This window comes from Aspergillus steynii (assembly GCF_002849105.1).
Source record: "Aspergillus steynii IBT 23096 chromosome Unknown P170scaffold_8, whole genome shotgun sequence".
Classification (NCBI taxonomy): Eukaryota; Fungi; Ascomycota; class Eurotiomycetes; order Eurotiales; family Aspergillaceae; genus Aspergillus; species Aspergillus steynii.
The window spans coordinates 94143-120933 of record NW_020194405.1 but is presented as its reverse complement, the minus strand read 5'-3'; the positions used below and the strand labels follow the sequence as shown (position 1 = coordinate 120933).

Here is a 26791-nt window from a genome sequence, read left to right as displayed (position 1 = left end):
AAGCAAAGCCAACGGATTCTAATTTAGACAGCAACACCAAAGGATCAAGATTCTATAAACATTGACAAAGCGATAGGCAGACTTTCACATAGCAATCATAACGATAGGAACTCCTTGTGATGTGTAGGGAGGAAAAACGCTCGGAGGGAAAAAGAAAAGGACAGAGCAACAAGCTAGATAGGGGGGAGATAAAAAAAAAGTAAGCCAATCAAGGAACGAAAATGTGCGTTGACTTGTCAGATATACTTGTACTTAAAAATAATCCCACAATCGGTCTGTAAAACACCCGTGAGATTTTCTTACGTACTCGGTATCTGGATCAGCTTCATTTGTCATGATAGCTCAACTCCTGCACAAAACGCTTTTCAAGACACAACTCTAGTGCCCATCCGATCAAACATGAGTTCATCTTTCAGGGTCGAATCCAAACCACTGATAGCAGAATCGACCATCCGAGAGGACATGCTATCCGGTGTAAGCTCGTCATCCTCAATCGTCTGGCTGAGCTCCGTGTTGATCCTCAGATCCTTAGGTACTTTGGTTGGTGTGCACAACGGGGTAGGCTGCTGGTGGGATTTGACCACCCCGATAGGGGCGGGCACGTAGGTTCTCGGACGATAGACCAAAGGAGGACCCTGCGTTCGTGCGTCCGTACCAGAATTCTCAATGGACTCGAAGTACCGGACGGTCTTAACTTTGAGCTCCAGGGTTGCATCGCGGTCGCAAACGATCAGTGGGTGCTGGTGTAGCTGTAGGGCAGATAGCGTCCACATATGGTTCACGCCACCCTCAAGACCCTTTTCCACTGCCAGTGCCTTGTGAGCCCCAGTTGCGACAATCACGACCTCTCGTGCCTCCATAATCGTCTGGATTCCCACCGTCAACGCCATTCGAGGAACTTTATCGATGTCATTGCCGAAAAACCGAGAGTTGGCTAGGATAGTGTCATAGGCCAGGGTTTTCACACGGGTACGACTGCTCAATGAGGATCCCGGTTCGTTAAATGCGATATGGCCGTCGGGTCCGACGCCACCCAAGAAGAGTTCAATACCGCCGTAACGTGCAATTCGCGCCTCAAAAGAGGCACACTCTGCCGCAAGGTCTGGGGCGTTCCCATCAAGAATGTTGATGTTTTGTGGCGCAATATCGACGTGCGAGAAGAAATGCTTGTACATGAAACTGTGGTACGATTCAGGGTGATCACGAGGCAACCCGACATATTCATCCTGCCTTTGTTAGTGTCGCGTCCGTATCACATTGCGAGGAGAGGACTGGCAATACCATATTGAAGGTTACGACATGTTTGAAAGAGACGTCGCCCGCTCTGTGACGGCGGACAAGGGTCTTGTAGATGATTTCGGGGCTGCTACCGGTTGGGAGGCCAAGGACAAAGGGCTGGCTGTCGGTTGGTTTGAAGGATTTGATTCGACCTAGTCGTCTCGAAAGAATCGGCCGCGATTAGACGGGGAGCAACCAGTTGAAGAGGAATCGAGACATGACTTACTGATGATATAGTCAGCAATATACTCCGATGCCTCCGGGGCATTCTCTCGAATGATGACTCTCCTAAAAGGCACATTAGTTCCACGCTCGCAGGGAATACCAGGCAGCTGGCGAAGAGAAGTGGTGTGCCATACATGGCGAGTTTGTGACCAAGCTACGTCACGAATAATGTGGGGCGTTAGGTCAAGAGGAACAGGGAGAAAGATATCGGTCAGGAAGAGGGTTGGGGGGGTCAGAGGAGGGCAAGTGCAAGCCGTCACCAAAAGGGAGACGAAACAGGAGAGTCTCTTGGTCTAGATAGGCAGAGACCGGCAGTCGTAGTAGATGGGGTGGGTGTAGATAGACGAGAGAGGGTCTGGGTCAAGTGATGGAAGGTTGGGGGGACTCGAAGCTTTTGACGGAGCGAGGAAACGAAGAGAAGAAAAGGGCGAGAAGGAAAGCAGGACGAGGGAAGAAAAGGAAGGAGATCCACGGGACTCCGTTGCAATCCAGGCGGCCAGTGAATTCCGGAATTTGCTGTGGAGGGTGACAATATGATGCCGCTACTTTCTACTACCTCGTTGGCCATTATCGGGCGGAAGCTCTCGAATCTACCGGAGTTGTGGAGGGGCAGTGGCAACGGATGACGCAAGCCCGATGCCATTGTTCATCTGTCACGAACCGACAGAGTTCCATTTCATCATCAAGAATGACAACGTAATGTTGCAGAAGGAGGTGGCATAGGGCAGCCGGTCCCGGCGCGCGAGATAAGGTACTGCGCCCATGCCCCATGCGGTATCGTTGCATTCGGTGGAGCTCGGGAACCCGGGGAAGAGTTGAAGGGCAGGTGGCAGGTGCAAGTGCAACCCTCCCGGTACCGTACCGTACGGTACATACATGCATACCGTACCGACCGTATCGTACAGGACGAGTCCCGCACGTGACTGCGGGATCATGGGATGCCACGGCCTCAGGCTGCACAGACTCCGGATGCGATACACCGGAGGCCTCGAAGGTCCCTCCTGTGCTTTACCGGGTTTCTCCTCGTCATCTCCCGTTCTTGCCCTACGATCCATCCGTGATGGCAATGTCCTTCGTCGTCGGTCTCTCCTAGGATTGCAATTGTCCAGATCGTCGGCGGACCATCGAGCTTCGGCTACCAAATACCTACTAGTGCCTTCTTCCTCCCTGCTGACCTCTCTCTCTCTCTCTCTCCCTCTCCCCACAAATTTCATCATGTCGCGCCGTGACCACCTGCTGTTCCGACCCATCAATCTGCGGGTAAGCAAGCAGCAGCACCCTAATCATCCACCTACCTCCCCTCCCGTACTTCGGCATTGGAATTAACCAAAAATCCGACCTGGCGACTCAGAGCTGACGGTAGAATGCTGATCCCTGCCCCGTCTTCGGTCGAATCCTAGCTCGCCTTGAGGTAGCTTGTATCAACCGCTACGGTCTATCCGTTTCTGGCACCTGTCAGCTCCGACATCGTTTGCGGCTTTGTCTCTCATTCATTCCTCTCCCCTCCCCACCACCAACATCAACATCCTGTGACTGAACCCACCCCCCTCCTGCGTGGGCCACCATTCGCCCTGCCCGCCTTCCTGGAATTTGCAGAGGTTCGCCTCACCCTAGGGCCCTCATGGCCCCGAAGGAGGACATGCTGCCCCCTGGCTGGGAGGATCTAGACAGGTAGGACCTTGGTCTTGGCATGACCTCTTCCCTCCTCTCCCCGGCGGCATTCCTCCGCAACGTGCTCTTTCCTATTGCGGCGTTCCCACTCCTGGTCTCGTTGCACACAATGATCGTACGCGCTAACGGCTTGAGCGTTGTGTTTGTTCGACAGGCAGATGGGCCAGCTGTTCATGATGGGCTTTGACGGTACCTCCGTCAGTCCTCAGATTCGCTCCCTGATTGAAAATTACCATCTGGGCTCCGTTCTGCTAACAGCCAAAAATTTGAAATGTATATTATTCCCGTTTGACCCGTCTTTCTCTTGAGCATCGCCGCGCGGAATGGAATTCTGGCGCCGCGAATCTTGCCCGTCGTTCAGATCCAGCGTTCTAACCCAGGTATAGCTGCAGAAGAGGCCACGCAATTGGTCCTCGAGCTGCAAACGATCGCCCGAGATGCTGGTCATCCTGTGCCACTGCTTATTGCCCTGGACCAAGAAAACGGGGGCGTGAATAGCCTATACGATGAAATCTATATCCGACAATTCCCCAGTGCTATGGGCATTGCTGCGACGGGCTCGAAGTCCTTGGCCCATGATGTTGCCGTGGCTACTGCCCAGGAGCTTAAAGCCGTCGGAGTGAATTGGATCCTTGGCCCCGTTCTAGACGTCTTGACCAACGTACGAAGTCAGCCTCTGGGGGTTCGTACTACGGGCGATGATCCCCAGGAGGTATCCCAATACGGCGTGGAGTTCCTGAAAGGCTTTAAGGAGGCCGGCCTGGTGACCTGTGGGAAGCATTTCCCGTCATATGGTAATCTAGAGTTTCTTGGCTCGCAGACAGACGTGCCTATCATTACCGAATCGCTGGAGCAGCTCAGCTTGACTGCGCTGGTTCCGTTCCGGAATGCCATCGTCCATGGGCTAGATTCGATGATGGTAGGGGGCGTTTCCATGTCATCCGCCGGGGTGAACGTCATGCACGCTTGTTTGAGTGAGCAGGTGGTTGATGACCTTCTCCGGAAAGACCTGCATTTCAACGGCGTAGTCGTCTCGGAATGTTTGGAAATGGAGGCCCTCACTCATAACATCGGGGTAGGCGGGGGCACCGTAATGGCAAAAAACGCGGGCTGCGATATTGTTCTTCTCTGCAGGTCATTTCCGGTCCAACAGGAGGCCATTAACGGGCTGAAACTCGGCGTGGAGAATGGTATTATCGGTCGGCAGCGCATTGAACAGTCGCTACGCCGGGTCCTAAACCTAAAGGCAAAATGCACCTCCTGGGAGCAGGCCCTTAGCCCTCCGGGCCTTCCCTCCCTCACGCAGATGCAGCCCTCGCATACCAGTCTTTCCAAGAAAGCCTACAACAGCTCGATCTCCGTCGTTCGGGACAAGCAGAACTTGCTTCCCCTGTCCAATATCCTAATGCCAAGCGAGGAACTGTTACTATTGACTCCCCTAGTGAAACCGCTACCGGCCTCGGCCGTGTCCCGCTCAGTCATCGAGCACCTTAATTTGCCTCTGGACACGGTGGCGGGAGATCGGACGGCCTCTGTTCTAAGTGGCGAAAGTGTTTTCAAAGAGCTGGGAAGGTCTCTTTCCCGGCAGAGAAGTGGCCGTGTATTACACACATCCTACACGGCCAACGGCGTGCGCCCTATCCATGAGAGTCTCATAGATCGAGCTAGCGCAGTAATTGTTGTCACCGCAGATGCTAACAGAAACCTCTACCAACACGGCTTTACCAAGCACGTGGCGATGATTTGCCGGTCACAGTTTACGCCAGCCGGGGAAGCTCGAGAGAAGCCTATGGTAGTCGTTGCAGCCAGCTCCCCCTATGACTTCGCCATGGATCCTTCCATTGGAACTTATTTATGCACATACGACTTCACCGAGACGGCGCTGGAAGCCCTTGTCAAGGTACTTTATGGAGAATTGGCCCCAATGGGCTCCTTGCCGGGGTCAATCAATCGGAGTCAGAAACTCCATCAAGCGCGCCAGCACTGGCTCGTAGAGAATTGGAATGAAGAGCGGGATGCCCACGCTTTGGATTCTCTCTTGGATGCGGTCAGAGCGGACTGTACTCAAGGGCAGCGCTCGGAGCTCCTGGGTGTGACATCTAGCAGCTTTCTCCTGCGAAGAGAGGATGTTGATGAGGGGCACTTCGTTGTACGCAACAGCAGCACGCAGGCCCTCTACGGATTTTGCTCAACATACTTTTTTAGGTCCACGGGCACTGGCGTGATCGGCTCGTTGATTGTTGACCCGACGAGACGAAAACTTTCCATCGGAAATTCTCTCCACAACCGAGCTATCCGGACCCTCCTCCAACGAAAGGGAGTAAGGAGGTTCCAGCTTGGTTCTCGCCTTCCCGGGATCTACCTTGGCATTCCGTCCGCCAACCAGGTTGAGCGCAAAAGGTTACGACAATGGTTCGCGAACCTGGGCTGGAACACTGCCCTTTCGCGACCCGTCTGCAGTGTATTCCTGCGGAATCTATCGACATGGACTCCTCCGGACGGGCTGGTCCAAGGTCTGCATAACGCAGATGTGGCCTTTGATCTCGTTCACGGGTGGGATTACGCCGATCTGATCCTCGATCACATCAAGACGAATTCCAGGCAGGGGGTGGTAGATATCTATAAACTGGCCCTTGGGGGAGCGCCTCATTCGGGGATCATCAGGGCTACACGACCTCAGGATGGAGCAATCCTGGGCAGTGTTGTCATTTACAACGGTCGGGCGACTTTGGCGGAGCACATGCCGGCCCTCAAATCTACACACGGTTCAACTGGCGGGATTTCCTCGCCGGTGATCTCGCCATCGGTTGGCGAATATGCTACCGTTATGCAGGGCCTAGTTTTGCTGGGAATCAAACAAATCCGTAAGCAAGGAGCCGAGGCTGTTATCATGGATTGTGTGAGTAATAGGCATCACCTTCTCCTTTATATGAGCCTTTTGGTTAACAGTTATGGTGCAGGTTGATGGGGACGGCAATTTTGATTGCCTGGCAGGGATGGGCTTTAGCACGCTGCACAGCTTTGAGGAGGTAAATTGCGATGCCTCAACATGGACCATGATGACGGCTTCGTAGTTTTTTTTTTTTTTTTTTTTTTTTTTTTTTTTCCTAATCCCGTCTTCTTTCTCTCCTTCGTCACTTTTTTTTTATCTTCTTGAAAAGTGGCACATGGATTTACACTAGCAGCTCTGCCTTGGTACATATGATATCCATTCTGTATTGATTCTACGGTATTCGGATACCTTCGGCTTCCTTCCTTCCTTTCTTTTTCTTTTCTCCCCCCTTCTCTTTGTAGTAAAGTTGGCAGTGCAATTATGGTACCAACTCCGCGTCTCTTTTTCTTCTCGTCATCGTTCCGTGTTCGTGGGAGCTAGATCGATCGTGGCCGATAGGCTGAGACAATCAACCGAGAGCTGGCCGGCGTGGATCGTGGGCACGGGACGTCTGCTGGAGCATCATCCCTAGATCGAAATTAAGGTCCCTAGGAACCAGTGCCACTGCATTCGGGACCTCGGGGCCAAAGTTGGGCCCGTTCAAACTCCAAAGGTTCCAACAGACTGCCGGAGCCAATCACTGCCGAGAACAGGGACGTTTGCGGATTTGCGAGGGACCGGGCCAAAGTGGGCCGTCGTCCACATCCAATCCTCCTCGCTCCCTCCGATTGAAAGGTGAAGATTGAATAGCCATGGCATAACTGGGTAGACAATCGCAGGGATTTCGAGACTGTTGTCCTGTCTGTTCGCCTGTCCCTGCCCCGCCGGAGTACAAGGTACCCTGTAGGTACTCTATACTGCAGAGTATGCAGAGTCTGTAGGGTGTACTGCGTAGGCCTTCGAACCACCCGGTCGGATGACGCCGCAGCACGTGATGGCCTGAAAATCCGTCGACGCGACCAACCGTTCCGGGGACGAATTCCTGTCTTTTTTTCGATTCGAGGGGACCTCCGGGATTTCTGCAGAACAGACGATGGAGGAAGAGAAGAAGAAGAAGAAGAAGAAGAAGAAGAAGAAGAAGAAGAAGAAGCCACTGCCGCCACCCGAAATGCAAAGAAAACAAGAGGGTTTCACCAATTTGTCTGGTGATTTACCTGCCAGTAATCTCGATCACATGTCATCCCCCCGACTGTGCCCCAGGGCGGGAGGTTGACTTTGGACGTGCCTCCATCGTGTATCCCGTACCTTAACAATGGTCTTATCTCCCTCGGTACCCGGACTAATAATACGAGACGTGGGCCAGAGCGAGAGCGAGAGAAAGCGCCAAAAAGAAAGGAAAGAAAAAAAAAAAAAAAAGACGCCAGGCAGACACCAAGAAATAGAGTTACTGCCAATAGGAGCGGTCTCGAGCATTGACTGCCTCCGCCGCGAGCGGTCCTGGCCGAATTAAGGCGCGGCTGATCCGGCCTCGCCTGGCCTGGTCTGAGACATACAACGCAGCCCTCGGCCAATCACGCGTCCGGAGCCCGCCCCCATCTATTGGGCGACAGGCAACTAAGCCAACTCCGGAGGGTGTGCAGTTCGCAGGATTTACTGCAGGAAGTTGGAATGCAGTCATCTTCCGGAGGAAAGGACCTGGTACCTACGCAGTAAGTAGAGGTAGGGAGGCACGGCGTATTCGTACCTACCGTCCTTATGGCGGCGATCTTTGGAGTTGGACACCGGAGGCAGCCCGTGGCCAGGCGTCGTCTGCGAAAGAGGCACTCTCTCCTGCATCTTCGAGATGGACGGAGCTCCGACCACCGTTTTGGGTAAGCTTTGACCCCGGGGCCAATCAATGCCCTCGTTCGGATGTCGCCTCTTCCATTCCTCTGGAGGAATCGCCCTACTGTGGATGGTGCATCCCTAGTACTCAGCACTAACCACGGTTCTTATTACTAGCTAGTACTTTACCCGGTTCCTACGGCGTACAGGGGAGAGATTCTGCTTCCCTTGAAAACCGAACGTCCCTCTACAACCTACCACTCCCGCACCCAAGTAGGTACCTAGATACCCAGATGCACGAAGCGAGTGGCTGAAAGAGCTTATTACCACCCCTAACTCCACTCGCATCCCTGCTGGTGGTAGATTGCAGCCCACTCCACCGACCCCGGCCGCAGCATTCAGAGGAATAATGAATAATGAATAACGATCATTCCCCCGGGTCGAAGTGGAGCCCCCTCCCAGTCGGGACTAGCGGGCATATCCAAAGCAGGGCGTCCTAAATCCTAATGCGGCAGGTCCGTAACTGCCAAACCGGGGTAGTCTAGCATGCAGACGCCGTCCATCTGACCGTCATGATTTGGGACGGTACTTACTCCGGAGTCCGAAATACCTGAGGAGGGTCCCTACTTTACCTACCATAGGTAAGTGTTCTGTTGTAAGGTCCGGACTCCCACGACGGGATGTACCACCAACGGCATCCGCATCCGCAGACCAGCCAATCCACAACGGATATGTTGCGGACACTAAAGCACGTCCAACTTGTTGGCTGGTTCCCCTGTTCTAGAATGTTATTTTCCCTCCAAAGATCAAGGGGAATCATGAGCCACACCGCAGGAAATCGGTGCCGACGAAGCCATGAACGAAGGCTCATGGAAATGATGAATGATTATGCGTTGGTTTGTTTTATTGCTGGTTGACAAACTGTTGAGTAAGATGGTAATCTATTGTCTGCCCTGTATAGTTTCTTTTAATTTCTGTTCTTTTCTTTTCTTTTTTCTTTTTTGACCCTCCATAATCTCTTCTTGAGATGAGAAAAGGAAAAGGTAAAAAAAAAAAAAAAAAAGGAAAGGAAAAAGAAAAGTGGGGCGAAGCCAATGAAGAAGATTCCGCCTGCGGTCGGGGGGCTCTTTTACTCTCCGTCCTTCGCCTCTTGCCTCTTCCCTCTCCCTTCCAGATAAAGAGGGGGGGAACCTCAAGGGTGGAGGGGTCAAGAGGGAATATTCTCCGCTCATCGCTGTACTGTTTAGGGGTGTAAAACGGACAAGAAGAGAGAGGACCTGGAAGAAAGAAATGAAAAAAGGAAAAAAAGAAAAAAAAAAAAAAAGCGGTTTCCCATGGGTAATAACCTTTCATCTCACATCCTTCTCCACTCGCAAATGGGCTGTCAGCCTGTCTTCGTGATCGCATCCCCACCCCAAGCATCGCTCGTTATTCGCCGGGCGCCTTTGGGTCGGGTCTAATCTCGAACCAGGGCCGAGAGTCCCCAGGCCCAAACCCTCAAACCAGAGCGGCCCTGCCCTTTTTCCCTCGCGCTGGCTCCAGCGGCCCCCCCGTCGCCGGGTCCGTCTCCTGGTGTCTTGTTATCTCCATCACTCCAATTCGACTAGGCTCACTCCGGATCGTTATTCTTGACTTTTAGCTGCTGCTCTGAAAACCTACCACGATCCCCACCCACCAGTACTCCATACCATCCTGAACCTCGGGGGAATCCGATCCACTCACGACTGCTATTACAACGCCTACTGCTACAGCTCACTGACTATTATTCCCTTTCCCCCCCTCCCCCCTTCGTTTTCCTTTTCTCTTCCTTCGTCCGTTACCCCTCCTCAATTGCCCTCTCATTCCGCTGCCTCGTTGCTTTTCCTTTGCCACTATCATTCTTTCTCCCACCCCACCCTCCGTCCTAACCGCAGCTTCCTCCATGTCCTCCCCTCTTTAACCTGCCCTTCCCACGCTTGTGACTTCTTTGCACTCTCCCCTCTTCCCGCCTTCGTCGCCGGTCTTCTTACCTGCCGTCCCTACAACCCATCTCACAGTAGCGTCTCTTGCACCGTCGCCTCCCCCGGTTCTGACGGGTCCCAAAAAGGCCCTCATAGTTCGTCGAGTCTTGTCCGTCCCAGTTGAACCCGGCCCTCGCCATGGAGGGCTTTGACACCATGGCGATGCCATACCTGGCCAGCCCATTATCGCTTGGCAATATCCAGAGCGCAGATTACCTTAACTCGATGCCCGGAATGGACATCCCGGACCAGCGTTCGAATTTCGACTCGGAAACATTCGTCAGGTAGGCTACCAAACACATCTGGCTCTGGTGCTTTCTTCACTTGACCATCATCAGACTTCTAATGCTTGCCTTGGTTCAGCGGGGATGACATCCCTTTTCCTCCAAATGGGTTGCCGGCGACATTGAAGAGGTTCCCGTCGGGTTACGAGGACCCTTTCACGGACATGGTGACTCCGTTTGAACCTGCACCCCCCGAGCAGTCTGCGGATTCCTCCATCGATCACAATAATAAACTACTAAGCTTTTCCGTTCCAGTTTACAGCTTCACCCTCCTGGACTATTCATTACGACGGACCTCGTTATCACTTTCGGCCCAGTTGCATGGCATGTTCTTCCTTGCGGAGTCACCCTGGACCACATCCCCCGCCGAGAATGCTCCGCCCCAACAGGGTGCCGAATTAACGTGCTACCGCCGCAATTTATTCCAGATTACGGGCTCTGTCACCCTTCCGCGGAGTTTGCGCTACATTATGACAGAACAAGGCGATCGGATACCTATTCTGGCGCAAGAGCTTACCGTTTCCGCCACCGAGTCGGTGGAAGGCAATTCCGTCAAAATCATCTCCGTTCCCTGGAAAACCCCGGCGGCCAACGGAAACCCCCTCGGTGAAGACGGAAACAATTCGGCGAGCAGTAACCCCAAGATCGAAAAAGAGCCCCCTCCGATCCCATTGGATATAATGGCCGGCCAAGATCTCGACACCGACTACGCTACGTTCCCCATCGCATGGAAGCGGCTTCAATTTCGAGTCGCAACGGCCAACAACGGCCGCAGAAAGGAACTTCAGCAGCACTTCGTCGTTCGGCTCAAGGTCGTCGCCACTCTGTCTACTGGTGCCAAGATTCCCATATGTGAAGTGCAGTCAGGGCCTGTGATCGTTCGAGGCCGTAGCCCGCGCAATTTCCAGTCCCGCAAAGACTTGCCCTTGAGTGGGAGCGCTGCTGCATCCAGAAAGAGTGCCCAAGCCTCCCACTCCGCATCGGCCAACCGAGCTTCCACGAGTGAAGCCGCTTTGCGCTCCAGTCAGACAGCGGCCAAGGCCAAGGCCGCCGCGAAAAGTAGCTCTCCGGATACCACAATGTCACAAGCTGGCATTATTCCCCAGCAGGCGTCTCCGGATTGGAACCAAGCTTCTCGGCCTGCGAGTGGCGCGGTTCCTTCTGCAGCCCTGCCCCACTCATCTGTATACTCACAGTCTAGCCCTGAATTCTCAAGACCGACGGAGAACCAGCGACGAGCGAACTCCGTTGCCGCTCCTATAAACTTGTCTTTGTTGGATGAGGATGATAACGGTGACGCCCTCAACGTAAATGATTCGATTGGATCTACTTCCTCTTATATCAATGACGTCCTGAACAAGAACCCGGGTGCTCAAGGATCTGCACCGCCGGCGAAACTGCGCAAACTGTCCCATGGCCTTTCCCAAACGCCAACACGAGCCTCGTCATCACTACCATTGTTAAACGCCACGAACTTACAGCAGCCCTTCGCATCCACTCTGCCGTTTCCTAACGAGAATTCCGACCTTCTATATGAATATTTCCCCCTTGGATTGGATGATTGGCAGGCGCCCGTCGATGCAGTTTACCGGCCGCATGTTGTGCATCACACCAATATGCCGGAGATGAAGTTTGTTGCTGCTCGAGGCCGGAGTAAACGTTATTTCGCAGCGGAGGATGTATTTTGAATTTCGGCTTCTGAACTGGCATCAATTTCGCCAAGGAAGCCCTCGAGCCAAGCATCCTTACGCTGGCATTCGACGTGCGCCTGGTTCAAGCCGCGCATTTGTGTGGCAGGGGAATAATTTTATTTTTTTTTCTTTCTTCTCCATCTGGATGGATTTGTTTTGGATTGTGGGGGTTCTTTTCCCCTCCCCCTATGGCACACATGCATGTGTCTTTTTACCTTCTGGTTTGGGGCAATGGGTAGGGACGTGCCGGGCATAGGACCATCCAGGAATGTATTGTTATGGGAACAGTGTTGTTATGGACTGAGGGGTGGATCTGGCGCGATGGAGTTCAGGATACTGGGTGAATCGTTTTCCAATTCGGTTTTGTTTACATATATTTGATTGTGTTATGAGGTCATGTTCAACTTGGGCCAAAAGTTTCAGATCCGCGGTCTTCTGCGGGGCTTTGATAATCGACTGGCCATTTGAAAACCCTCGTCTCTGGCTCCGCCGGGAGTTGATATTAATTTTTTTTTCTCCCTTTTTATTATTGTTATTATTTTCCTTCCTATTATCTGCGGATGGGGTGGTCCACTCTCCGAAAGGACAAGGGGCATTTACAGTCCCAAATTCATTTTTTCTACACATGTCTGTCGCGCACAGGCTTGAAAAAAAAAAAAGGGTTTGCTATATCATAAACCATTCAAAGGTATCCTCCGCCAACAATTTATTTCTAGTCATTACAGAAACCCAAGCCCCGCGCCGCCAATGGCCTCAAGATCTGCCTTGATTTCCCATTGATTCGCCCCAACCCGACTGGCTAATTCACTTCGGCGCGTTGTGCTCAAATCCAGCCATCGACTGAGGAGGGCACCATCTAGCATGCCTCTCCCTACGCTGCCATCGCTTTCAACGGCCCGGAAAGCCCGAGGATTCAGCCCGCAGGGATGTTCTAAAGCATTTGTCAACTGGGATTGAAGAGCGGATAAACGACGATATGACTCTTCGGAAACGCAGGTCACCAGGCCGACCGAGCCGTTTTCGGCGGTCACAAGTACCTGATGGCGTGACACTTGAGTGTCGAGGTCCATTTCATCCGAGCTGGGGCTGACTCGCTCGGAGGAGACCATAGTGCGCGGTAATAGAGTCAATGTCGACACGAAGCTGCCCACATGGAATTTGCTCCGGTTGAGAAGTTTATCCCCATTCGATGATTTGGGATCTGATAGGCCATTAGCACGATATCTCGCGAGGCATGTATCATATATCGCTCAACCTTGGGGTCTCGGGCCTACCTTCGGGATCATATTGCAACACGTGGAGATTGCAATCACTGTCGGTGAATAGAATAAATAATCGGTTGCCATCGGGGAGAAAATCCGCTGCCATGACTTCACGATAGTCCAGGTCCTTCGCGAAGAGGCTCATCTTGTACGGTTCCTCCTAAAGAGTCGAACAATTATGACATTAGCGGCTCATCGGTCGTATCGACGACATGAAGCAGACAACTTACCGAGTATCCTGCGAACCAAAGCCCTTTGACGGCGTCTCCGATTATACACATTCCGGTACCTTTGAGTTCTTTCACGACACTAACGTAGCATTGCACATCCATGAATGCTACGGGTAGGAGGCTGCCATCCTCCTTGAGGCCTCGGACCATACACTTCTGTCCTTGGGCGACGACCAAAAATCCCTGGCCACCAATCTCCGATAGCGCAGTTACTGCTCCTTTGACTAACTCCTTGCCAATGAGTTTCAACTTACGATCGGTCTCTGGCTTCTGAGGGTCGGGGACCACTCTAATCACCTCAAAGACATAGATGCAGCCCCGGGACGCTATATCCTCGCCTCGTGCATATGCGGTCCCAACCACAACCAAATCCTTACGTTCATGCGTATTTTCGGATATCTCCAGGCTCAAATTTTTCATCGCGGTCACATGCTCGGCCGGACCTAACGTGTAGCTTTGGGAACTTATGTCAGTTGCGCAAGACACGACGTCATGGTTTCACATCCTACCTGTCAATGATGGACCACGTCCTGGGGCATAGGAGCCGTAGCGAGCTCTGATGCACTTCGGGGGGCAAGGATACCACTGTAACGTAATCAATACTGCTATCTTCCAAAGCTGAATGGACACCGACCTTCGTTGCGCCATTCAGGATGTAGTTCGTCATCCATAGGTAGTTTGAAGCTCGTCTTGTGGCAGCTCCCTAGAACGTACGTCCCAGAGGAGGTAGAGTAAGTTAAGTGGTCAACCTGCTCGCCTATGGATATCTTCCGCAGCGTCCATGGATGATCGAAGTTTGTATCACGGGGCAACTGGCACAGCCGCGCAATATTCTGTTCATTGTTCAGTATGTATGATTATGGCACCACAAACAGATTTGTAGAAGATACCTTTGAGTCCAGCGTGATGAAACCCATACTGGCACCTCCAGCTTTACTGAGGATACCTAAAGACCGTGTTGAATCACCCCCCAGAGGTATGAAATGCGGTCGGCTTGCCGATGTCTTGAGCATAAGGCCGGCCGAGGATCCAGGCACGAATACAGCACTAAATCCCGAGATATTGGGGAGCATTCGCAACAGCATCTTCTGGTGTGGATCACCGGAATCAACCGTGCCAACGGTAGATGAGGGTTTTGGTAAGACATGATTTGTTTCTCTCAAAAGTTTCAAAGTCGAAGATCCCCCTGTTTCAGCCAGGCTTGAAAAAGGCTTATAAACCGAAATGTCGTTATTGACAGTTCGGATCTGCATTCCGTGTCAGTATTTCCAAGGCGATAATAGAGCAAGCAGTTCCGGGGTTCAGACCAGTAGGTAAGGACTAGTGTGCCACTCATCTCCAAGATCTGCAACGACAATCTCAGCCAGAGCCTCCCGCGTAGTCGACCGCTTTGGTGGCTCGTTCGACAGCGTTGGAGATAAGCAATCGACGCCTTCCATAAGCGACACTAACGCCTGATCGGAAAGTCGGTAGATCTAACCCTTCTGTAAGCCCCATGTCCACACAGGTAACTTTCTATAACACTTCTAAAGGGGAGAATGGAGTATGTTTTAGAAGGGACCTGTCACTCACATATAATCGACAATCCAAACTGAGCAGAAACAAAAAGATCTCGCCCTTGGGTGGCCCATCTAGGGCTGGGCGTGCTACCTCAAACACCCCGTCTTTATCACAATACAAACAGCAAGACAACCATTTCGAACCCAAGCCAGCCGGACCTTCATCCAGCGAAACCTCGTCGAGATCTCCACTATCATCTGCCTGGAGAAGTAGTAATGTAGAGTCGTCTCGAAGGATCGCAAGATAAGAACCCACGAGGCTGGCGCTCACAGCTATGCGCTCTTCACTGGTGTCCTCATCCCACACGGGATAGATCTGAGCCAACCCCAGGTCTATTTGGTCAGCAAAATCCATGGACCTCATTGACGGGCAAATGACTCACCAATGTCGTAACTCCGGACTTCGTTTTGAAGGACTTGAACCACGCGGTTTTTGCTTCTTAGCGTCTCGATTTGAACGGTGGAATCACCATTGGGATTGAACTCAGGCGCTTTAAAGGGCTTAAATTCCTGTCCTTCCACCCGAAATATGACTGATTCCTCTTTTTCGGCCACAGTGCGTTTGGAGAAGATAGCATAGTGTCGCCAATCCGCTTGTCCACCTCCGTCGGATAAATTCCCTTTGTCGATAACAGATGCAGTCCAGACGCAGGCGGCAGAATCAATCGTTTGAGAGGCGAGAACCAATGGTTCAATTTCACGCTTCATCACCACCACGCCGCCACTCCTGTCTGACCCCTGCGATGATACGAGCTGCAGTGTGGGCGGAGGTTTCTCTGCACATTGTTCGTTTTCCTCTTTACTATTCAAAGGAGATTGACCCAGGGTAACATCATGCAGCGGCCCGATATTGAAAAGCCTGTCATGGATTTGAAAATTGCAGTGTCCAAACATAGATGCATCAGTAGAAGAGAGACGACCGTCCGTCGGCGCGTCCTGGACGGTAGAATAGAGATCATCCTCGTAGGCATCATCTTCAAGTTGATCTTCCTCTGATAGGTCTCCAGAGTTTTCATCGAGATACCTAGCCTCGGATCGCGTCCTCTTAATACCCGAAGACGAATAGTTCCAGCTAAGTAGCACCGAGTCCGTATCCTGACTGCCCAAAAAGATTCTTCTATTACCAAGAAAAGATGCTGATGAAGCAGCAGATTTCATGATATCGCCACCGGCATGTGTAGGTACTAGGTGGACCGAGATACCAGACACCGACCTTCCATCAAGCTTGAATTTAATGAGTGCCATAGCTCCGTCAGAAAGAGCCAAAACCAAATCACCATTGCTTTCATCAAGGCGTTCAACGGCGCCGCCTTCAAGCCGAAGTGCCAGGTCCGATTGGTCCGTCATGGCAAACGCTGAAGCCTGCTTTGAAAATTCGTTCACCCCCACTGCATTGGTTTTTCCTGCCTGGTCGACATGAACGAGTTCGTTGGAGCCGATAAGCAAAGCACCTCCGACAGGGGGTGGAAGGGGCATCACTTTGAACAAGTCACTGGGCAGTTTGGACACCGAGAGCAGTGTAGTGGAAGCTCGCTGTTCCAAATCTAGCGTAAACACGGTGTAGAAAACAACATCTTTTCTTTCGGAAAGAAGTGCATTTGATGTTGAAACCTGTGAATACAAAATACCAAAGGTTGGCTCCCTATATTCATATAGAAACGCAAGGCTTATCGGGTGTAGTATCGAGGGATCTAGTGCAGTTAAAGGAAGGACGAAGGAAGACGCATACGGGGTCTGATGAGCCGCCTCATTCTGTGCTGTCCCGTGGGAAACCCCCACTCCGGGGCCAGTGCCATCTGATCGATTCTCCTCGAAGTCGGAGTTGTAATCGTCCATCACCAGGTCGTCCCCTGCCTGGTGGAAAGGAAGGATGGCGATATTCTTAACGCCAAAGTTGAAGACTGCGCATCTGCTGCTCGGATCCACACTAAGAATGCTGGCACAACTGCTTAAATCGGGTATCCAAGGACTACGGGTCAAATCATCTCGCTCATAATAGTGGATGGAAATGGTCGAAATGCCATGACGCTCTGGGTCCCATTCAATCAAGCTAAGTTTGGCGTTTCGGAAAGCAATCAAGACAGCTTCTCCCCCGCTCTTTGTATTTAGAACTTTGACCCGGCAAAGGTCGGTTATTATCCCAGGAAGAGGGTATTCTCCTTCCAGTACCAGCTTGGATGCTGCCTGGTCTTGGGCGGTTCCCGGTCCTGGTGTGACTTTGACCAAAGAAAATATTTGGAGCAGGGAGGTCCTCGCAACCACCAGGTTGTTGGCTGTCGCGCGCACGAAGGGGATTGCCAGTGAATGAGTGACCCCGGTGGGAGGCAGTAGTTCGGTATAGCACTGCATTTGTGGATCGCAAGCAGTTGAGGATACGGATGTTCGGTGCCCTTGGTCAACCCTTCCCCATCAACCTAAATGCTGGATGCCAGGGCAAGATCGGCCGGCAAAGAAGGCAGAGGGAGCAACGGAAGTTGAAGATTGGAGGTCAATTGGAAGTCAGCCATCCGACTCGAGCAGGTCAGTCTCGGGAAGTTTGGACAACGCCGCTTCCTCCTTTGTCAGTTTCCAATTTCCTTTATCGCCGCCCGATAGCTCCCACGTGACCGTCCGCGGTGCGCTCGATGACGTAAGGCGCACCAGCTCCGGAGTTCCCCAAGTGTCGCGCTTCTCTGCGGCAAGCCTCTCCCCATCCTTCGACTCCCATGATCGCAACGTACTGTGGATGGACCCCCCACGGAGATTCTCGCCTATTCGTTGAATGACTTGAGCTCCATATGTCGCCTCAGCCTTGACAAGATGGTGCTCCTGCAAACCTCCCTGATCTGGGTTGTATATGCAATTGTGGTTGCCATTTTGATCCTGGCGGCATCGTTTCTAATATATACTTACCAGACTCCTCGAGACCGGTCTAATCTAGTGACTTTGACATGTATTGCTGCCATCTCCACCCTCCTCGCCACTGTTCTCTTGCTTCCAGTCGATATCGCCCTTGTCTCCTCCACAACCTCCTCGGCACTTGGTCGGAGGAAGGAATGGGCTACTCAGACCGAAATAGATAGGATTCTCTTCTCCTTGAAAATCTTATACTACCTGCTATATTCCATTGACGCCCTTCTTTGTCTTATTGTGGTTCCCTTCACGTATTTTTGGTATGAAGAGTACGATGAAGTGGCTGCCCAGGCGGGCGAGCAAACAGCCGCACAGCAATTCTGGGCGGCTTCAAAGTACACAATGTCGTTCATTGCAATATCAGTCGTTCTATTCCTCGTCGGCTTTTTTGTGCCTGTCGCAAAAGAAGGTGCGGATGGCTTGGACTTCTTCAAGCACTTGCTGTCGGAAAATCGTAAGCTTGATCTTCCTCTTCCTTTCCCCATTCTGAGCTCCCGTTTTGCTTCTCCTTGCTGTCCTTGTTTGAGGAGACTAAAGAAATTCCGCAGGCGGCGAACGGACCCTTACCTTCGCACTTGGATTGCTGATAACTCTCGGCATGTTCTTGTACATTTTCTACACCTCGTTTGGACTTGCTTTTCTCCCGGTTAGTTTGATGAGAACCACGCCATCTTTCTCGGCCCCATATTTTAGAGCAGACGCAGCCGCGCAGCTTGAATCCAATCGAGAACGCCAACGCCAGTTGGAAGGCCGTTGTGGAGGAAACCCGGAACTGCTGTCTTCAAAGGATAGACGGGAGCTGGATTCCCTTTCTCGAGAGGAAAGAACTCTGATTAGACGGCAGCGACTGGCGGATGAAACTTCCGGAACTAGCCGGAGTTGGCTTGTGAACTCATGCCTGAAAATAAAGACGTGCCTTCGCCCCTTCCAGCTTCTAGGTGGCATCACGTTGTTCTTGACGTCCTTGGTAATATGGGTGTCCATGCTTCTGACGGCGACTGATAAGGCCAAAAACTCATTTTGCAAACACCATTGTGGCTATATTCTCGCCAACATCAAGATCTTCAACCCCATCAACTGGATTTTGGTCCGAGCTGCAAAAGTGTTTCCCGTCGACTATGCTCTTTTCACCACCCTTGTATTGTTTCTATTTTACAGCTCGGTCGTTGGTATATCTGCCGTTGGGATTCGGTTTCTTTGGATCAGGATATTCCAAATCCGGAAGGGCCATACTTCCCCACAGGCCCTTCTTTTGACAACGGTTATGCTGATGTTGATCATCCTGGCCTTGAACTACTCCATACCCATGACTGTTGCGCCTCAATACGCCACGTTTGGACCGCAAACATTCTGTGATCGCAACCAAAACGCATTGGATGAACAGCCAGACTGCACAAATGCTAAACACCTGGTCAAGCCATGTTCTGAATTCTCACAAAACAAGGGCGCAAAGCAGGTCTGCACACCGAGTGTTGCAAGCACAATCCTCAACCGTGTAACACTTAATTTCCCCTTCTTTGGCGCAATACTGTTCTGGGCCCAATTTCTCTTCCTTGGTAATATACCTGGTTTATGTGATTCGATTTGCTCAGAAGTTCTAACATTATCTCATTGATTAGGCATTTACCTGGTTGTTCTAGTCGCCTGTCTTTTACGGTCTCCGAGATTGGATGAGCAACAACTTGACGAGGATGCCGAAGAAGCCGAGGAAGAAAGCTTACTGGCGAGCACTGGTCGACACTTTGGTACAACCAGGTGAAATATCATCGTTCTCAAGTCCCTTGCTCTCCCATTCCAGTGGGACAAGTGAGTGGTTCAATCTAATACATGAATAAATACCATTAGGTGGGTGACATGACAGGTCTTCACCCCGCTCTTTTAGCCAAGTCACGATCATCATGACTGAGCCTTGGAATGCTGTGCAAAATCCGAATCGGAAAGCAGATGGTTTTGCTTGGGTCTAACACTTTTTTTTTTTTTTTATGTGGACTGCAGCCGGGGCAGTACTTCGGTTTCCTCGTAATTGGGTTTAAGGCTTCATCCGATCATTCAATAAGGCAAGGGCGCTTTCAAACGCCTTGACGACATCCAGATCTGCCAGTAAATAGTTAATCATATCTTTGCATCTCGAAAGCAGAAGTCTATTTTGTCACATACAATGCTGCCTTCTCTTCTCTAGGCTCTCTTCTGAATTTTGCACGTGTTGCATTTGCGTCTTGAATCTGTAGGAATTAGGCACACCAACGCCAACTAAATACTTGAACTACGGGTCCTGACCTCTTGAGTGCTCTTGTTTCGTCCCGGACGACGGTTGTCTGGGACCAGGCCGTGAAAATCTGGGCAGCATCAGCAACGAACGACCTGGCAACAAAGAGTTATTGAAATACCTCAAGCAGCTTTGCAATCCGGGCTCGCAACTCAGTTTCAATGGCTCCATGCTCTTCCATGGCGTGAACATAACTTTTGTGAAGTTGCTCCCAGTCGAAGGTTCCAAGCTCTCCGGTCGACATGCTTAGATCTTTCGGCACAGCATATTGTTGTGATCTTCTCTGAGATGCTGGAGGATAGTCTTGATCAGAGCCGGATGGATTTGGGTCGTGCATTCCTCCCGGATGATCCATGATCACTGGCTATGGCTCACATTCAACAGTGATATAGCGAAGAGGAACTGAGTCGAAGGGAGGAGACCAGAGAAAGGATATTATAATTGGATACTTACCAAGGTACAGTACCTTTGACGGCGGTGAACTGATACCAAATATTACATGATGTATGTAAGGAGGTATGTATTGTCATATGTATGGTACCAGTAAGGTACCTACCTAGATACCAGGTACTGCGACTCTCCGGACCTCTCTACACACCACCCAAACGGTGGATCTCAATCGGTCTGGATGAGTATTCGGAAGGGCGTTTCAATGGAGATAGAAATGGGCGTAAACAACACTAGAATTGATAACTAACTGGAATGATCGATGATCAACAACATGCAGGTGAAGGTAGGCAACTCGGAAGGTGTTCTGGGGTGGCCGGCGGGTAGGTGGGTGGTCAGGTGGTCTGCCCACCGCCCTGGCAGTACTGAATGTGCCAAGTGGTATTTGGTATTGTATCCGTACATCAACAGTACACCTGCGTCACTCAGCCTGCAGACCGTCAGGTGATAAAGATAACTAACTACCCAGGTACCTACTCCGTAGCTACCGTACGGTTGGCGAACTTCCCTTGCATTTGAAACTCTCCCAAACCTCACTCTCATTTCTTGGATCTTTCAATAGTCAATGTGTCGCAAGTCATGAAGGATCCTAACTCCTATTCTTTTGGCTTTGATATGTCACCCATAAGATCATCAGTTACATTCACTGAAGCGCCTTGGAACTGAGCTAGACCACTAACACTCAAGCACGAGCTACGACCACATAACACTGCCTCTGAAATGAGTTGTCACGTCTGCAGTCGTGGTCTAACACTACGCCAACGGCTCTTTTGCCCTACATGCGCCCGCAGTCAACTCTACCACCTGCACCATGAGAATGTTAGGATTCTTCTCGAAAGGGAGTCTATCTCGCGCCAAATTGAGGATGCAGTCACATTTGACAGCACTCGGAATCTCTCATCCGCTCAATCCGATAAAATAGCAAGCAATCTTCAAGAAAGGCAGTACAGATCATGGATCATTCAGACCATTATTGACGAAAGGTCCAAGTCGTCTGCCAGAACAAAGAGCCTTGCAAATCAGATCGAAAGGATGAAGTTGGAGATCAAGGATAAACGACGTGACATTTCACATCGCAGGCGAGAACTAGCCCGACAAGACTCAGATGCCGAGTCTGCCAACTATCAACTTACCGAACGGGAGGCTACGATGCTGGCTGGGATTCAGAATAACACCAAAAGAACGGACCATCTCTGGCACTCGCAACATAGCAAGACTGCGGAAGCCCGGATCTTCCTTTGTCGGGAGGCCGCAAACCTGTACGGCTTACGCCAAAAGGTCAAGAAGCGGGATGGCGAACTCAAAGAGACATATTGTATCGGCGGGGTGCCCATTATCAACTTAAAAGATATAAATGGAAAGTTATCTCGACCTCACCACCTTATGTTTCAATTAATAATATTTGAACAGGCGCGTCACCAGCTCAGATTTCAACCTCATTCTCTTACATTGCCCATCTTCTTGTACTAGTTTCGAATTATTTGTCCCTAAGGCTCCCTGCCGAAATAACTCTGCCTCATAGAAACCACCCCACCCCTTCGATACTGTCACCTGCTGGGTCGTACAGTGCACATGAAGCAGGTTTCGCTGTGGCACCAATTAGTTCCGCATCACGACCGGGAGATTTCAGGTCTCATGGGTCCCGTCCTCGTCCTCGACCTCTCCACACGGACAAAACACTCCCGAAGCTGGCCAGCGAAGACCCGGCAGCATATGCCCTTGTCCTCGAGGGGGCGGCGTTACTGGCTTGGAATGTCTCGTGGCTGTGCCGAACCCAGGGGCTCAATATAGCGTCGGATTCCTGGGAAGAAACATGCGACCTAGGAAGAAACATGTGGCAGCTACTATTTGGCTCGCCTGCACAACCCTTAACTCTGGTGACAGCAGTTACCAGCCGCGAAATACAACCCAAAACGAAACTCTCCAAGGAACTACCGAAAACTACCATCCAGAGAACTAAGTCATTTTCCATGCTTGGGCATTATTCGCATGGCACTGTGCATTCATTTCTGTGCGCTTCCGAGGGCGCGGAATTCACGCGAACCTGGAGATTACCATCGCCAACTAAAATCGCAGACAAGCTGAAGTCGGTCCTTCTAGGGGAAATGGCAAGCGCAGAATGGGAACTACTGGAAAAGAAGGAGTGGGATGATGCGGCGCAGGACATCGTCTACCCTCCTTCAATCAATGAGGGCGATAGGTCCCATGACCAGGTCAGCCCTTCAAGCACCGCGCATCCCGAAGGCAACATCGTGACTGCTGGCGAACCGTTCAGATCGAACGGGTTGAAGGGAACAAGTGGCTGGACCAAATTAAGAAATAGATAAACCTATTGGTTCTTACTCCGTTAAAAGGTATTTAGAGACTCGTAGGCTAGAGGGCTCGGCATCGTTCTTACTAAGCAGCCGGCAGATTGATAAGATCATTATCGTAAACCGATGCGTGTTCGAACCATCTCAAATTGTGCCATTCCTCCGCAACATGCTTTCTGCCTGCTACGTTGGAGCTTCGTCTATGGCCCGGCCACCAACCCAGAGCAATTAGCAATCCTGTTCCACTCCCCCCCTCTTCTTTGGTAGATTCCAGGGATTGGTTTTCTCCATTCACTCATTCGATCCCGCGGTCTCGTCAGCCTGAGCTGAGATACTACACCCAACTCTTGGCTTCTGGGTCATGGACGTACAATAAATCCCGCACAAGAAAGGCTACACTCGGTTGATTGGGATCGGTATGTCCGAATACACGACATGGCACCAGCGCAGGATGACAGAATCTGGTGAGTACCGTAAGAAACCCGACCGGCTCCTACGACCCGGGGGCTACACAACCAACCCATGAATAGACACTTTGTTGACAGGGATATGGGGCTATTGTAGGCTTCCACCAGACCGCTACGTCGCTCTCGAGTCTATCCGATGCTGCTTTGCGGGCAGAGCTCTCTCGGCGGAGCACGGCTCGAGGCGTGCGCGATGAAAAGCCCGAGTGCGGCTCGTCGGAACCGGGGGTTTATAATACACCAATACATGTCATGGCGCTTTTTCTCATCCTGGCATTGAGCACGTTAGGTAACCACCGGTCCCCTCATTATGTTCATGGCTCGTGTTTAACCCATCTGCCTCAAGCGTGTTCGTTCCCCGTGCTGGCTCGCCGATTCCCGCGCCTACCTATACCACGTCGTTTTCTGTTCCTGTCTCGGCATTTTGGAACGGGGGTTTTGATTGCCACGGCTTTCGTCCACTTGCTTCCCACGGCATTTGTCTCTTTGACAGATCCATGCCTCCCAAGGTTTTGGAGCGAGAGCTACCGTGCCATGGCCGGTTTTATCGCCATGATATCCGTCTTTGTGGTTGTGGTCGTCGAGATGTTTTTCGCCATGAAAGGGGCAGGCCATGTCCATGGAAGCGAGTATGATCAGCTGATTAGCGATGTTGGTCTCGAGATCTCTCATGACGGTCAAACCCCAGATCCCAATTACTCGATGCTCGAGGGACAGGATTCAGTGGCCAATCACATTCCGCTGGACAGGATTCCGGGAAGTGAGCCGATGCCTAGCACAGCACGGCCGCCAATCTCTACGTCAAGACATCCTTCAAGCGAGGAGGGCCAAACATCCTCGAAAAACACGATGGAGCCAAAGGAAGATGACGACTTGGACTTGGACGATTCCAACTCCCATGATGTCTCTTGGATTAGTGGGCAGCGGGACTGCCACCCTCGGGGCCGTCCTTCACATGAATCTGGGTTCCATCCACAGGCGGACGCAAATCGACACCTGCAGAATCCGCAGCGCCAGTTGCTCCAGTGCCTTCTTCTCGAGGCGGGTATTCTTTTCCACAGTATATTTATTGGAATGGCTCTCAGCGTCGCAACCGGAACGTCATTCCTTGTTCTCCTCGTGGCTATTTGTTTCCACCAAACTTTCGAAGGGTTTGCTCTTGGATCGCGTATCGCATCTCTGATACCCGACCTTTTTTCTCCGTCTTCCATGAAACCGTGGCTCATGTCTCTTGCGTATGGGATGACCACCCCTATCGGGCAGGCCATCGGTTTAATGTTACACAATCTTTACGATCCTGCGAGCACAGCGGGCCTACTCATGGTGGGTATCACCAATGCTATCAGCAGCGGGCTTCTACTTTTTGCTGGGCTTGTAGAGCTTTTGGCGGAAGACTTTCTAAGCGACGCAAGCTATGCAACGCTGAGAGGCCGGCGACGTATTGAGGCCTGTGTTGCAGTAGCTAGTGGGGCTGTATTAATGGCTTTGGTTGGTGCATTTGCTTGATTTCTAGATGGCCTCACTTGCGACCTTTTTCCATACTTGGAGATTTGGGGGAACTGGTGTTGACTATATACAATACAAACTGGGCGTCGCTTTTGTGATTCTACCGCCGTCCCCCAATGTGTAGATTTATTCACTTGTTGCAAGCCTGGGGCTGTTACGATATCAGCCGTAACCCGAATGACCCTCACAACCTGGCAGCTACTTGCATTCGAGACCCCGGAATTTTGAAGTACTAAATCGACCGGTTTCGGCCTATAGAGCTGTTGTTGCATATCGTGGGAAAACCCAGGTTGGCTTTGGTAGCGTAGACGATATTCTCTACAGGACCTGGGATCAGCCGTTGATTTCGTGAGAGCTGTTGAATTTGGAACTAGCATCTCATCTACGGGTGGGTAAGTGACTAGATAGAAGTTCGTACAAGAGTACCCACTCATATAGGCATTACCAGCGAATGCCTTGGGGCACATGCTGCAAAGTCTGACCTTCAGTCATCGACTACTCGAACTAGAAACACAATAGCCTGCTAATCATGCGAGAGACTCAACCACCATGGCACTAGCACCTCCTCCGCCATTACAAATGCCGACACAGCCAACCTTGCCGCTCTTCGCCTTCAGAACACCAAGCAGCGTAGTCAAAATGCGAGCACCGCTAGCCCCAATAGGGTGACCGATGGCAACGGCTCCGCCATGGATGTTCACCTTTTCTTCCGGGATGTTGAGCAGCTTCATGTTGGCAAGAGCGACGACACTGAACGCCTCATTGATCTCAAAGGCATCCACAGCATCCTGGTTGACACCAGCATGTTTGAGAGCCTTAGGAATAGCAAGTGCCGGAGCAGTCGTGAATTTGCTGGGCTGCTGAGCAGCGTCTCCCCACCCAAGGATTTTTGCGACGGGCTTCAAGTTGAGCTCCTTCAATTTGGCTTCCGAGACTAGCACCACAGCTGCAGCACCATCGTTGAGTGGAGACGAGTTGGGCGCGGTGACCGTTCCGGATCCAGGAATGAACGCCGGTTTGATACCGCGGAGCTTGTCAGGGTTGAGCTAAAAAGTTATGTTAATGCTGGTAATCCGAATTGAGTCGACAGGACGACGGTGAAAGGGAAGGACCGGGGGGTTGCTCACGTTCTTCGGTTCCTCGTCTTGCGCCACAGTCACGCCGGGCTTGCCCCTGAACCCAGGAAGGTCGACCGGTGCGATTTCGTCATTGAACAAACCGGCCTTCTGCGCGGCTTGGGCCTTCTCATATGTCCGGATGGCATAGTTGTCCTGCTGTTCCCTGGTGAAACTATGGTCCTGGGCACATTCCTCGGCTTGCAAACCCATGAGTTCCTGCTTGCCTGCATCCGTCAAGCCGTCCTTCATGATGCCATCCACCAAGCTTTGGTGGCCATATTTCGCACCGGATCGGAGATTTGGAAGATAGTGGGGAGCGTTCGACATGGATTCGGCACCACCAGCCACGACGACGTCGGCGTTTCCGGTCATGATACTCTGGGCTCCAAGGATGACGGCTTTCAGGCCAGATGCGCACACCTTGTTGACGGTGGTGCACACGGTGGATTCTTCAAGGCCCGCACCGAGAGCGCATTGTCTAGCAGGGTTCTGACCGACACTAAATTGGAAACATAGGGTAAGCAAGTATTCAGTTAGATGTGCCGGGAGCCAAGGCTTACTTTGCGGAAAGAACGTTGCCGAAGAATACTTCCTGGACATCGGACGGCTTGACTCCTTCAACTCTGCTGAGAGCAGCTAATCCCAAGCGGAAGTTAGCACATCGAAGCGGTTAGTCGGCTAGAGACAGCTTTTCCCATACATTTGATCGCGTGGGAGCCAAGCTGCGGGGCAGTCAGGCTCGAAAGAGAGCTGCATAAGACATCAGAGCGAATCTAGGTTTTGCCGTAGGTTTGCAGACACTCACCCCAGGAAGGAACCCACAGGGGTTCGGGCAGTCGATACAATGTAAACCGGAGGAAGAGAAGACATGGTGGGCGAGAAACGACAAG

At 51.6% G+C, this 26791-nt stretch overlaps 10 protein-coding genes across 10 annotated transcripts; 5 read left to right on the top strand and 5 right to left on the bottom strand.

The window, feature by feature from the left end:
* Window positions 1-77: 77 nt before the first annotated feature.
* Window positions 78-1430, bottom strand: P170DRAFT_439949 (putative glucosamine-6-phosphate deaminase). The gene is made up of 2 exons (XM_024849954.1): window positions 1282-1430; window positions 78-1226 (listed from the first exon to the last, which is right to left on the bottom strand). Exons 1-2 carry the CDS (start codon window positions 1282-1284, stop codon window positions 366-368), a joined length of 864 nt encoding a protein of 287 aa, XP_024700001.1. The 5' UTR covers window positions 1285-1430; the 3' UTR covers window positions 78-365.
* P170DRAFT_439948 (uncharacterized protein) lies at window positions 1315-1728 on the bottom strand. Its single transcript, XM_024849953.1, has one exon. The coding sequence runs from the start codon at window positions 1637-1639 to the stop codon at window positions 1367-1369; it is 273 nt and encodes a 90-aa protein (XP_024700000.1). The 5' UTR covers window positions 1640-1728; the 3' UTR covers window positions 1315-1366.
* A 1011-nt stretch (window positions 1729-2739) lies between these two features.
* P170DRAFT_458400 (putative beta-N-acetylglucosaminidase) lies at window positions 2740-6248 on the top strand (the record flags this gene model as incomplete). Its single annotated transcript, XM_024851797.1, has 4 exons — window positions 2740-3174; window positions 3329-3447; window positions 3561-6073; window positions 6135-6248. Exons 1-4 carry the CDS (start codon window positions 3125-3127, stop codon window positions 6246-6248), a joined length of 2796 nt encoding a protein of 931 aa, XP_024699999.1. The 5' UTR covers window positions 2740-3124.
* Window positions 6249-10008: 3760 nt separating this feature from the next.
* Window positions 10009-11842, top strand: P170DRAFT_429460 (NDT80/PhoG-like DNA-binding family protein; the record flags this gene model as incomplete). Its single annotated transcript, XM_024847892.1, has 2 exons — window positions 10009-10154; window positions 10234-11842. The coding sequence occupies 2 exons, from the start codon at window positions 10009-10011 to the stop codon at window positions 11840-11842; spliced, it is 1755 nt and encodes a 584-aa protein (XP_024699998.1).
* A 597-nt stretch (window positions 11843-12439) lies between these two features.
* Window positions 12440-17435, bottom strand: P170DRAFT_415338 (cleavage/polyadenylation factor CFT1). Its single transcript, XM_024847059.1, has 9 exons — window positions 15280-17435; window positions 14910-15229; window positions 14645-14812; window positions 14228-14584; window positions 13972-14170; window positions 13847-13922; window positions 13338-13791; window positions 13120-13267; window positions 12440-13046 (listed from the first exon to the last, which is right to left on the bottom strand). The coding sequence occupies exons 1-9, from the start codon at window positions 17243-17245 to the stop codon at window positions 12565-12567; spliced, it is 4170 nt and encodes a 1389-aa protein (XP_024699997.1). The 5' UTR covers window positions 17246-17435; the 3' UTR covers window positions 12440-12564.
* A 161-nt stretch (window positions 17436-17596) lies between these two features.
* On the top strand, window positions 17597-19882 carry P170DRAFT_439942 (putative LMBR1 domain protein). The gene is made up of 3 exons (XM_024849952.1): window positions 17597-18242; window positions 18337-19344; window positions 19408-19882. Exons 1-3 carry the CDS (start codon window positions 17696-17698, stop codon window positions 19545-19547), a joined length of 1695 nt encoding a protein of 564 aa, XP_024699996.1. The 5' UTR covers window positions 17597-17695; the 3' UTR covers window positions 19548-19882.
* Window positions 19818-20409, bottom strand: P170DRAFT_479246 (uncharacterized protein; the record flags this gene model as incomplete). The annotated part of the gene is made up of 4 exons (XM_024853653.1): window positions 19818-19882; window positions 19946-20010; window positions 20066-20124; window positions 20176-20409. 4 exons carry the CDS (start codon window positions 20407-20409, stop codon window positions 19818-19820), a joined length of 423 nt encoding a protein of 140 aa, XP_024699995.1.
* Window positions 20410-20995: 586 nt separating this feature from the next.
* On the top strand, window positions 20996-22844 carry P170DRAFT_415333 (Atg14 domain-containing protein). The gene is made up of 2 exons (XM_024847058.1): window positions 20996-21858; window positions 21912-22844. The coding sequence occupies exons 1-2, from the start codon at window positions 21222-21224 to the stop codon at window positions 22826-22828; spliced, it is 1554 nt and encodes a 517-aa protein (XP_024699994.1). The 5' UTR covers window positions 20996-21221; the 3' UTR covers window positions 22829-22844.
* A 387-nt stretch (window positions 22845-23231) lies between these two features.
* P170DRAFT_467410 (putative ZIP family zinc transporter) lies at window positions 23232-24783 on the top strand (the record flags this gene model as incomplete). The annotated part of the gene is made up of 2 exons (XM_024852479.1): window positions 23232-23277; window positions 23378-24783. 2 exons carry the CDS (start codon window positions 23232-23234, stop codon window positions 24781-24783), a joined length of 1452 nt encoding a protein of 483 aa, XP_024699993.1.
* Window positions 24784-25051: 268 nt separating this feature from the next.
* erg10B (acetyl-CoA C-acetyltransferase) lies at window positions 25052-26771 on the bottom strand (the record flags this gene model as incomplete). The annotated part of the gene is made up of 5 exons (XM_024845926.1): window positions 25052-25829; window positions 25911-26400; window positions 26462-26537; window positions 26602-26651; window positions 26707-26771. The coding sequence occupies 5 exons, from the start codon at window positions 26769-26771 to the stop codon at window positions 25311-25313; spliced, it is 1200 nt and encodes a 399-aa protein (XP_024699992.1). The 3' UTR covers window positions 25052-25310.
* Window positions 26772-26791: the final 20 nt, after the last annotated feature.

What these genes read in the sequence shown, in the direction of transcription:
- P170DRAFT_439948 (XM_024849953.1), bottom strand. Translation starts at nt 1,639, where the DNA reads ATGTATGGCACACCACTTCTCTTCGCCAGCTGCCTGGTATTCCCTGCG.
- P170DRAFT_415338 (XM_024847059.1), bottom strand. Translation starts at nt 17,245, where the DNA reads ATGCAGTGCTATACCGAACTACTGCCTCCCACCGGGGTCACTCATTCA. An exon ending in ACACTAGTCCTTACCTACTG is followed by an intron (nt 14,585 to 14,644) that starts GTCTGAACCCCG and finishes CACGGAATGCAG; the next exon opens with ATCCGAACTGTCAATAACGA. An exon ending in GTTGCAATATGATCCCGAAG is followed by an intron (nt 13,047 to 13,119) that starts GTAGGCCCGAGA and finishes ATGGCCTATCAG; the next exon opens with ATCCCAAATCATCGAATGGG.
- P170DRAFT_439942 (XM_024849952.1), top strand. Translation starts at nt 17,696, where the DNA reads ATGGTGCTCCTGCAAACCTCCCTGATCTGGGTTGTATATGCAATTGTG. An exon ending in GCACTTGCTGTCGGAAAATC is followed by an intron (nt 18,243 to 18,336) that starts GTAAGCTTGATC and finishes GAAATTCCGCAG; the next exon opens with GCGGCGAACGGACCCTTACC. An exon ending in GGCCCAATTTCTCTTCCTTG is followed by an intron (nt 19,345 to 19,407) that starts GTAATATACCTG and finishes CTCATTGATTAG; the next exon opens with GCATTTACCTGGTTGTTCTA.
- P170DRAFT_415333 (XM_024847058.1), top strand. Translation starts at nt 21,222, where the DNA reads ATGAGTTGTCACGTCTGCAGTCGTGGTCTAACACTACGCCAACGGCTC. An exon ending in CAACTTAAAAGATATAAATG is followed by an intron (nt 21,859 to 21,911) that starts GAAAGTTATCTC and finishes ATATTTGAACAG; the next exon opens with GCGCGTCACCAGCTCAGATT.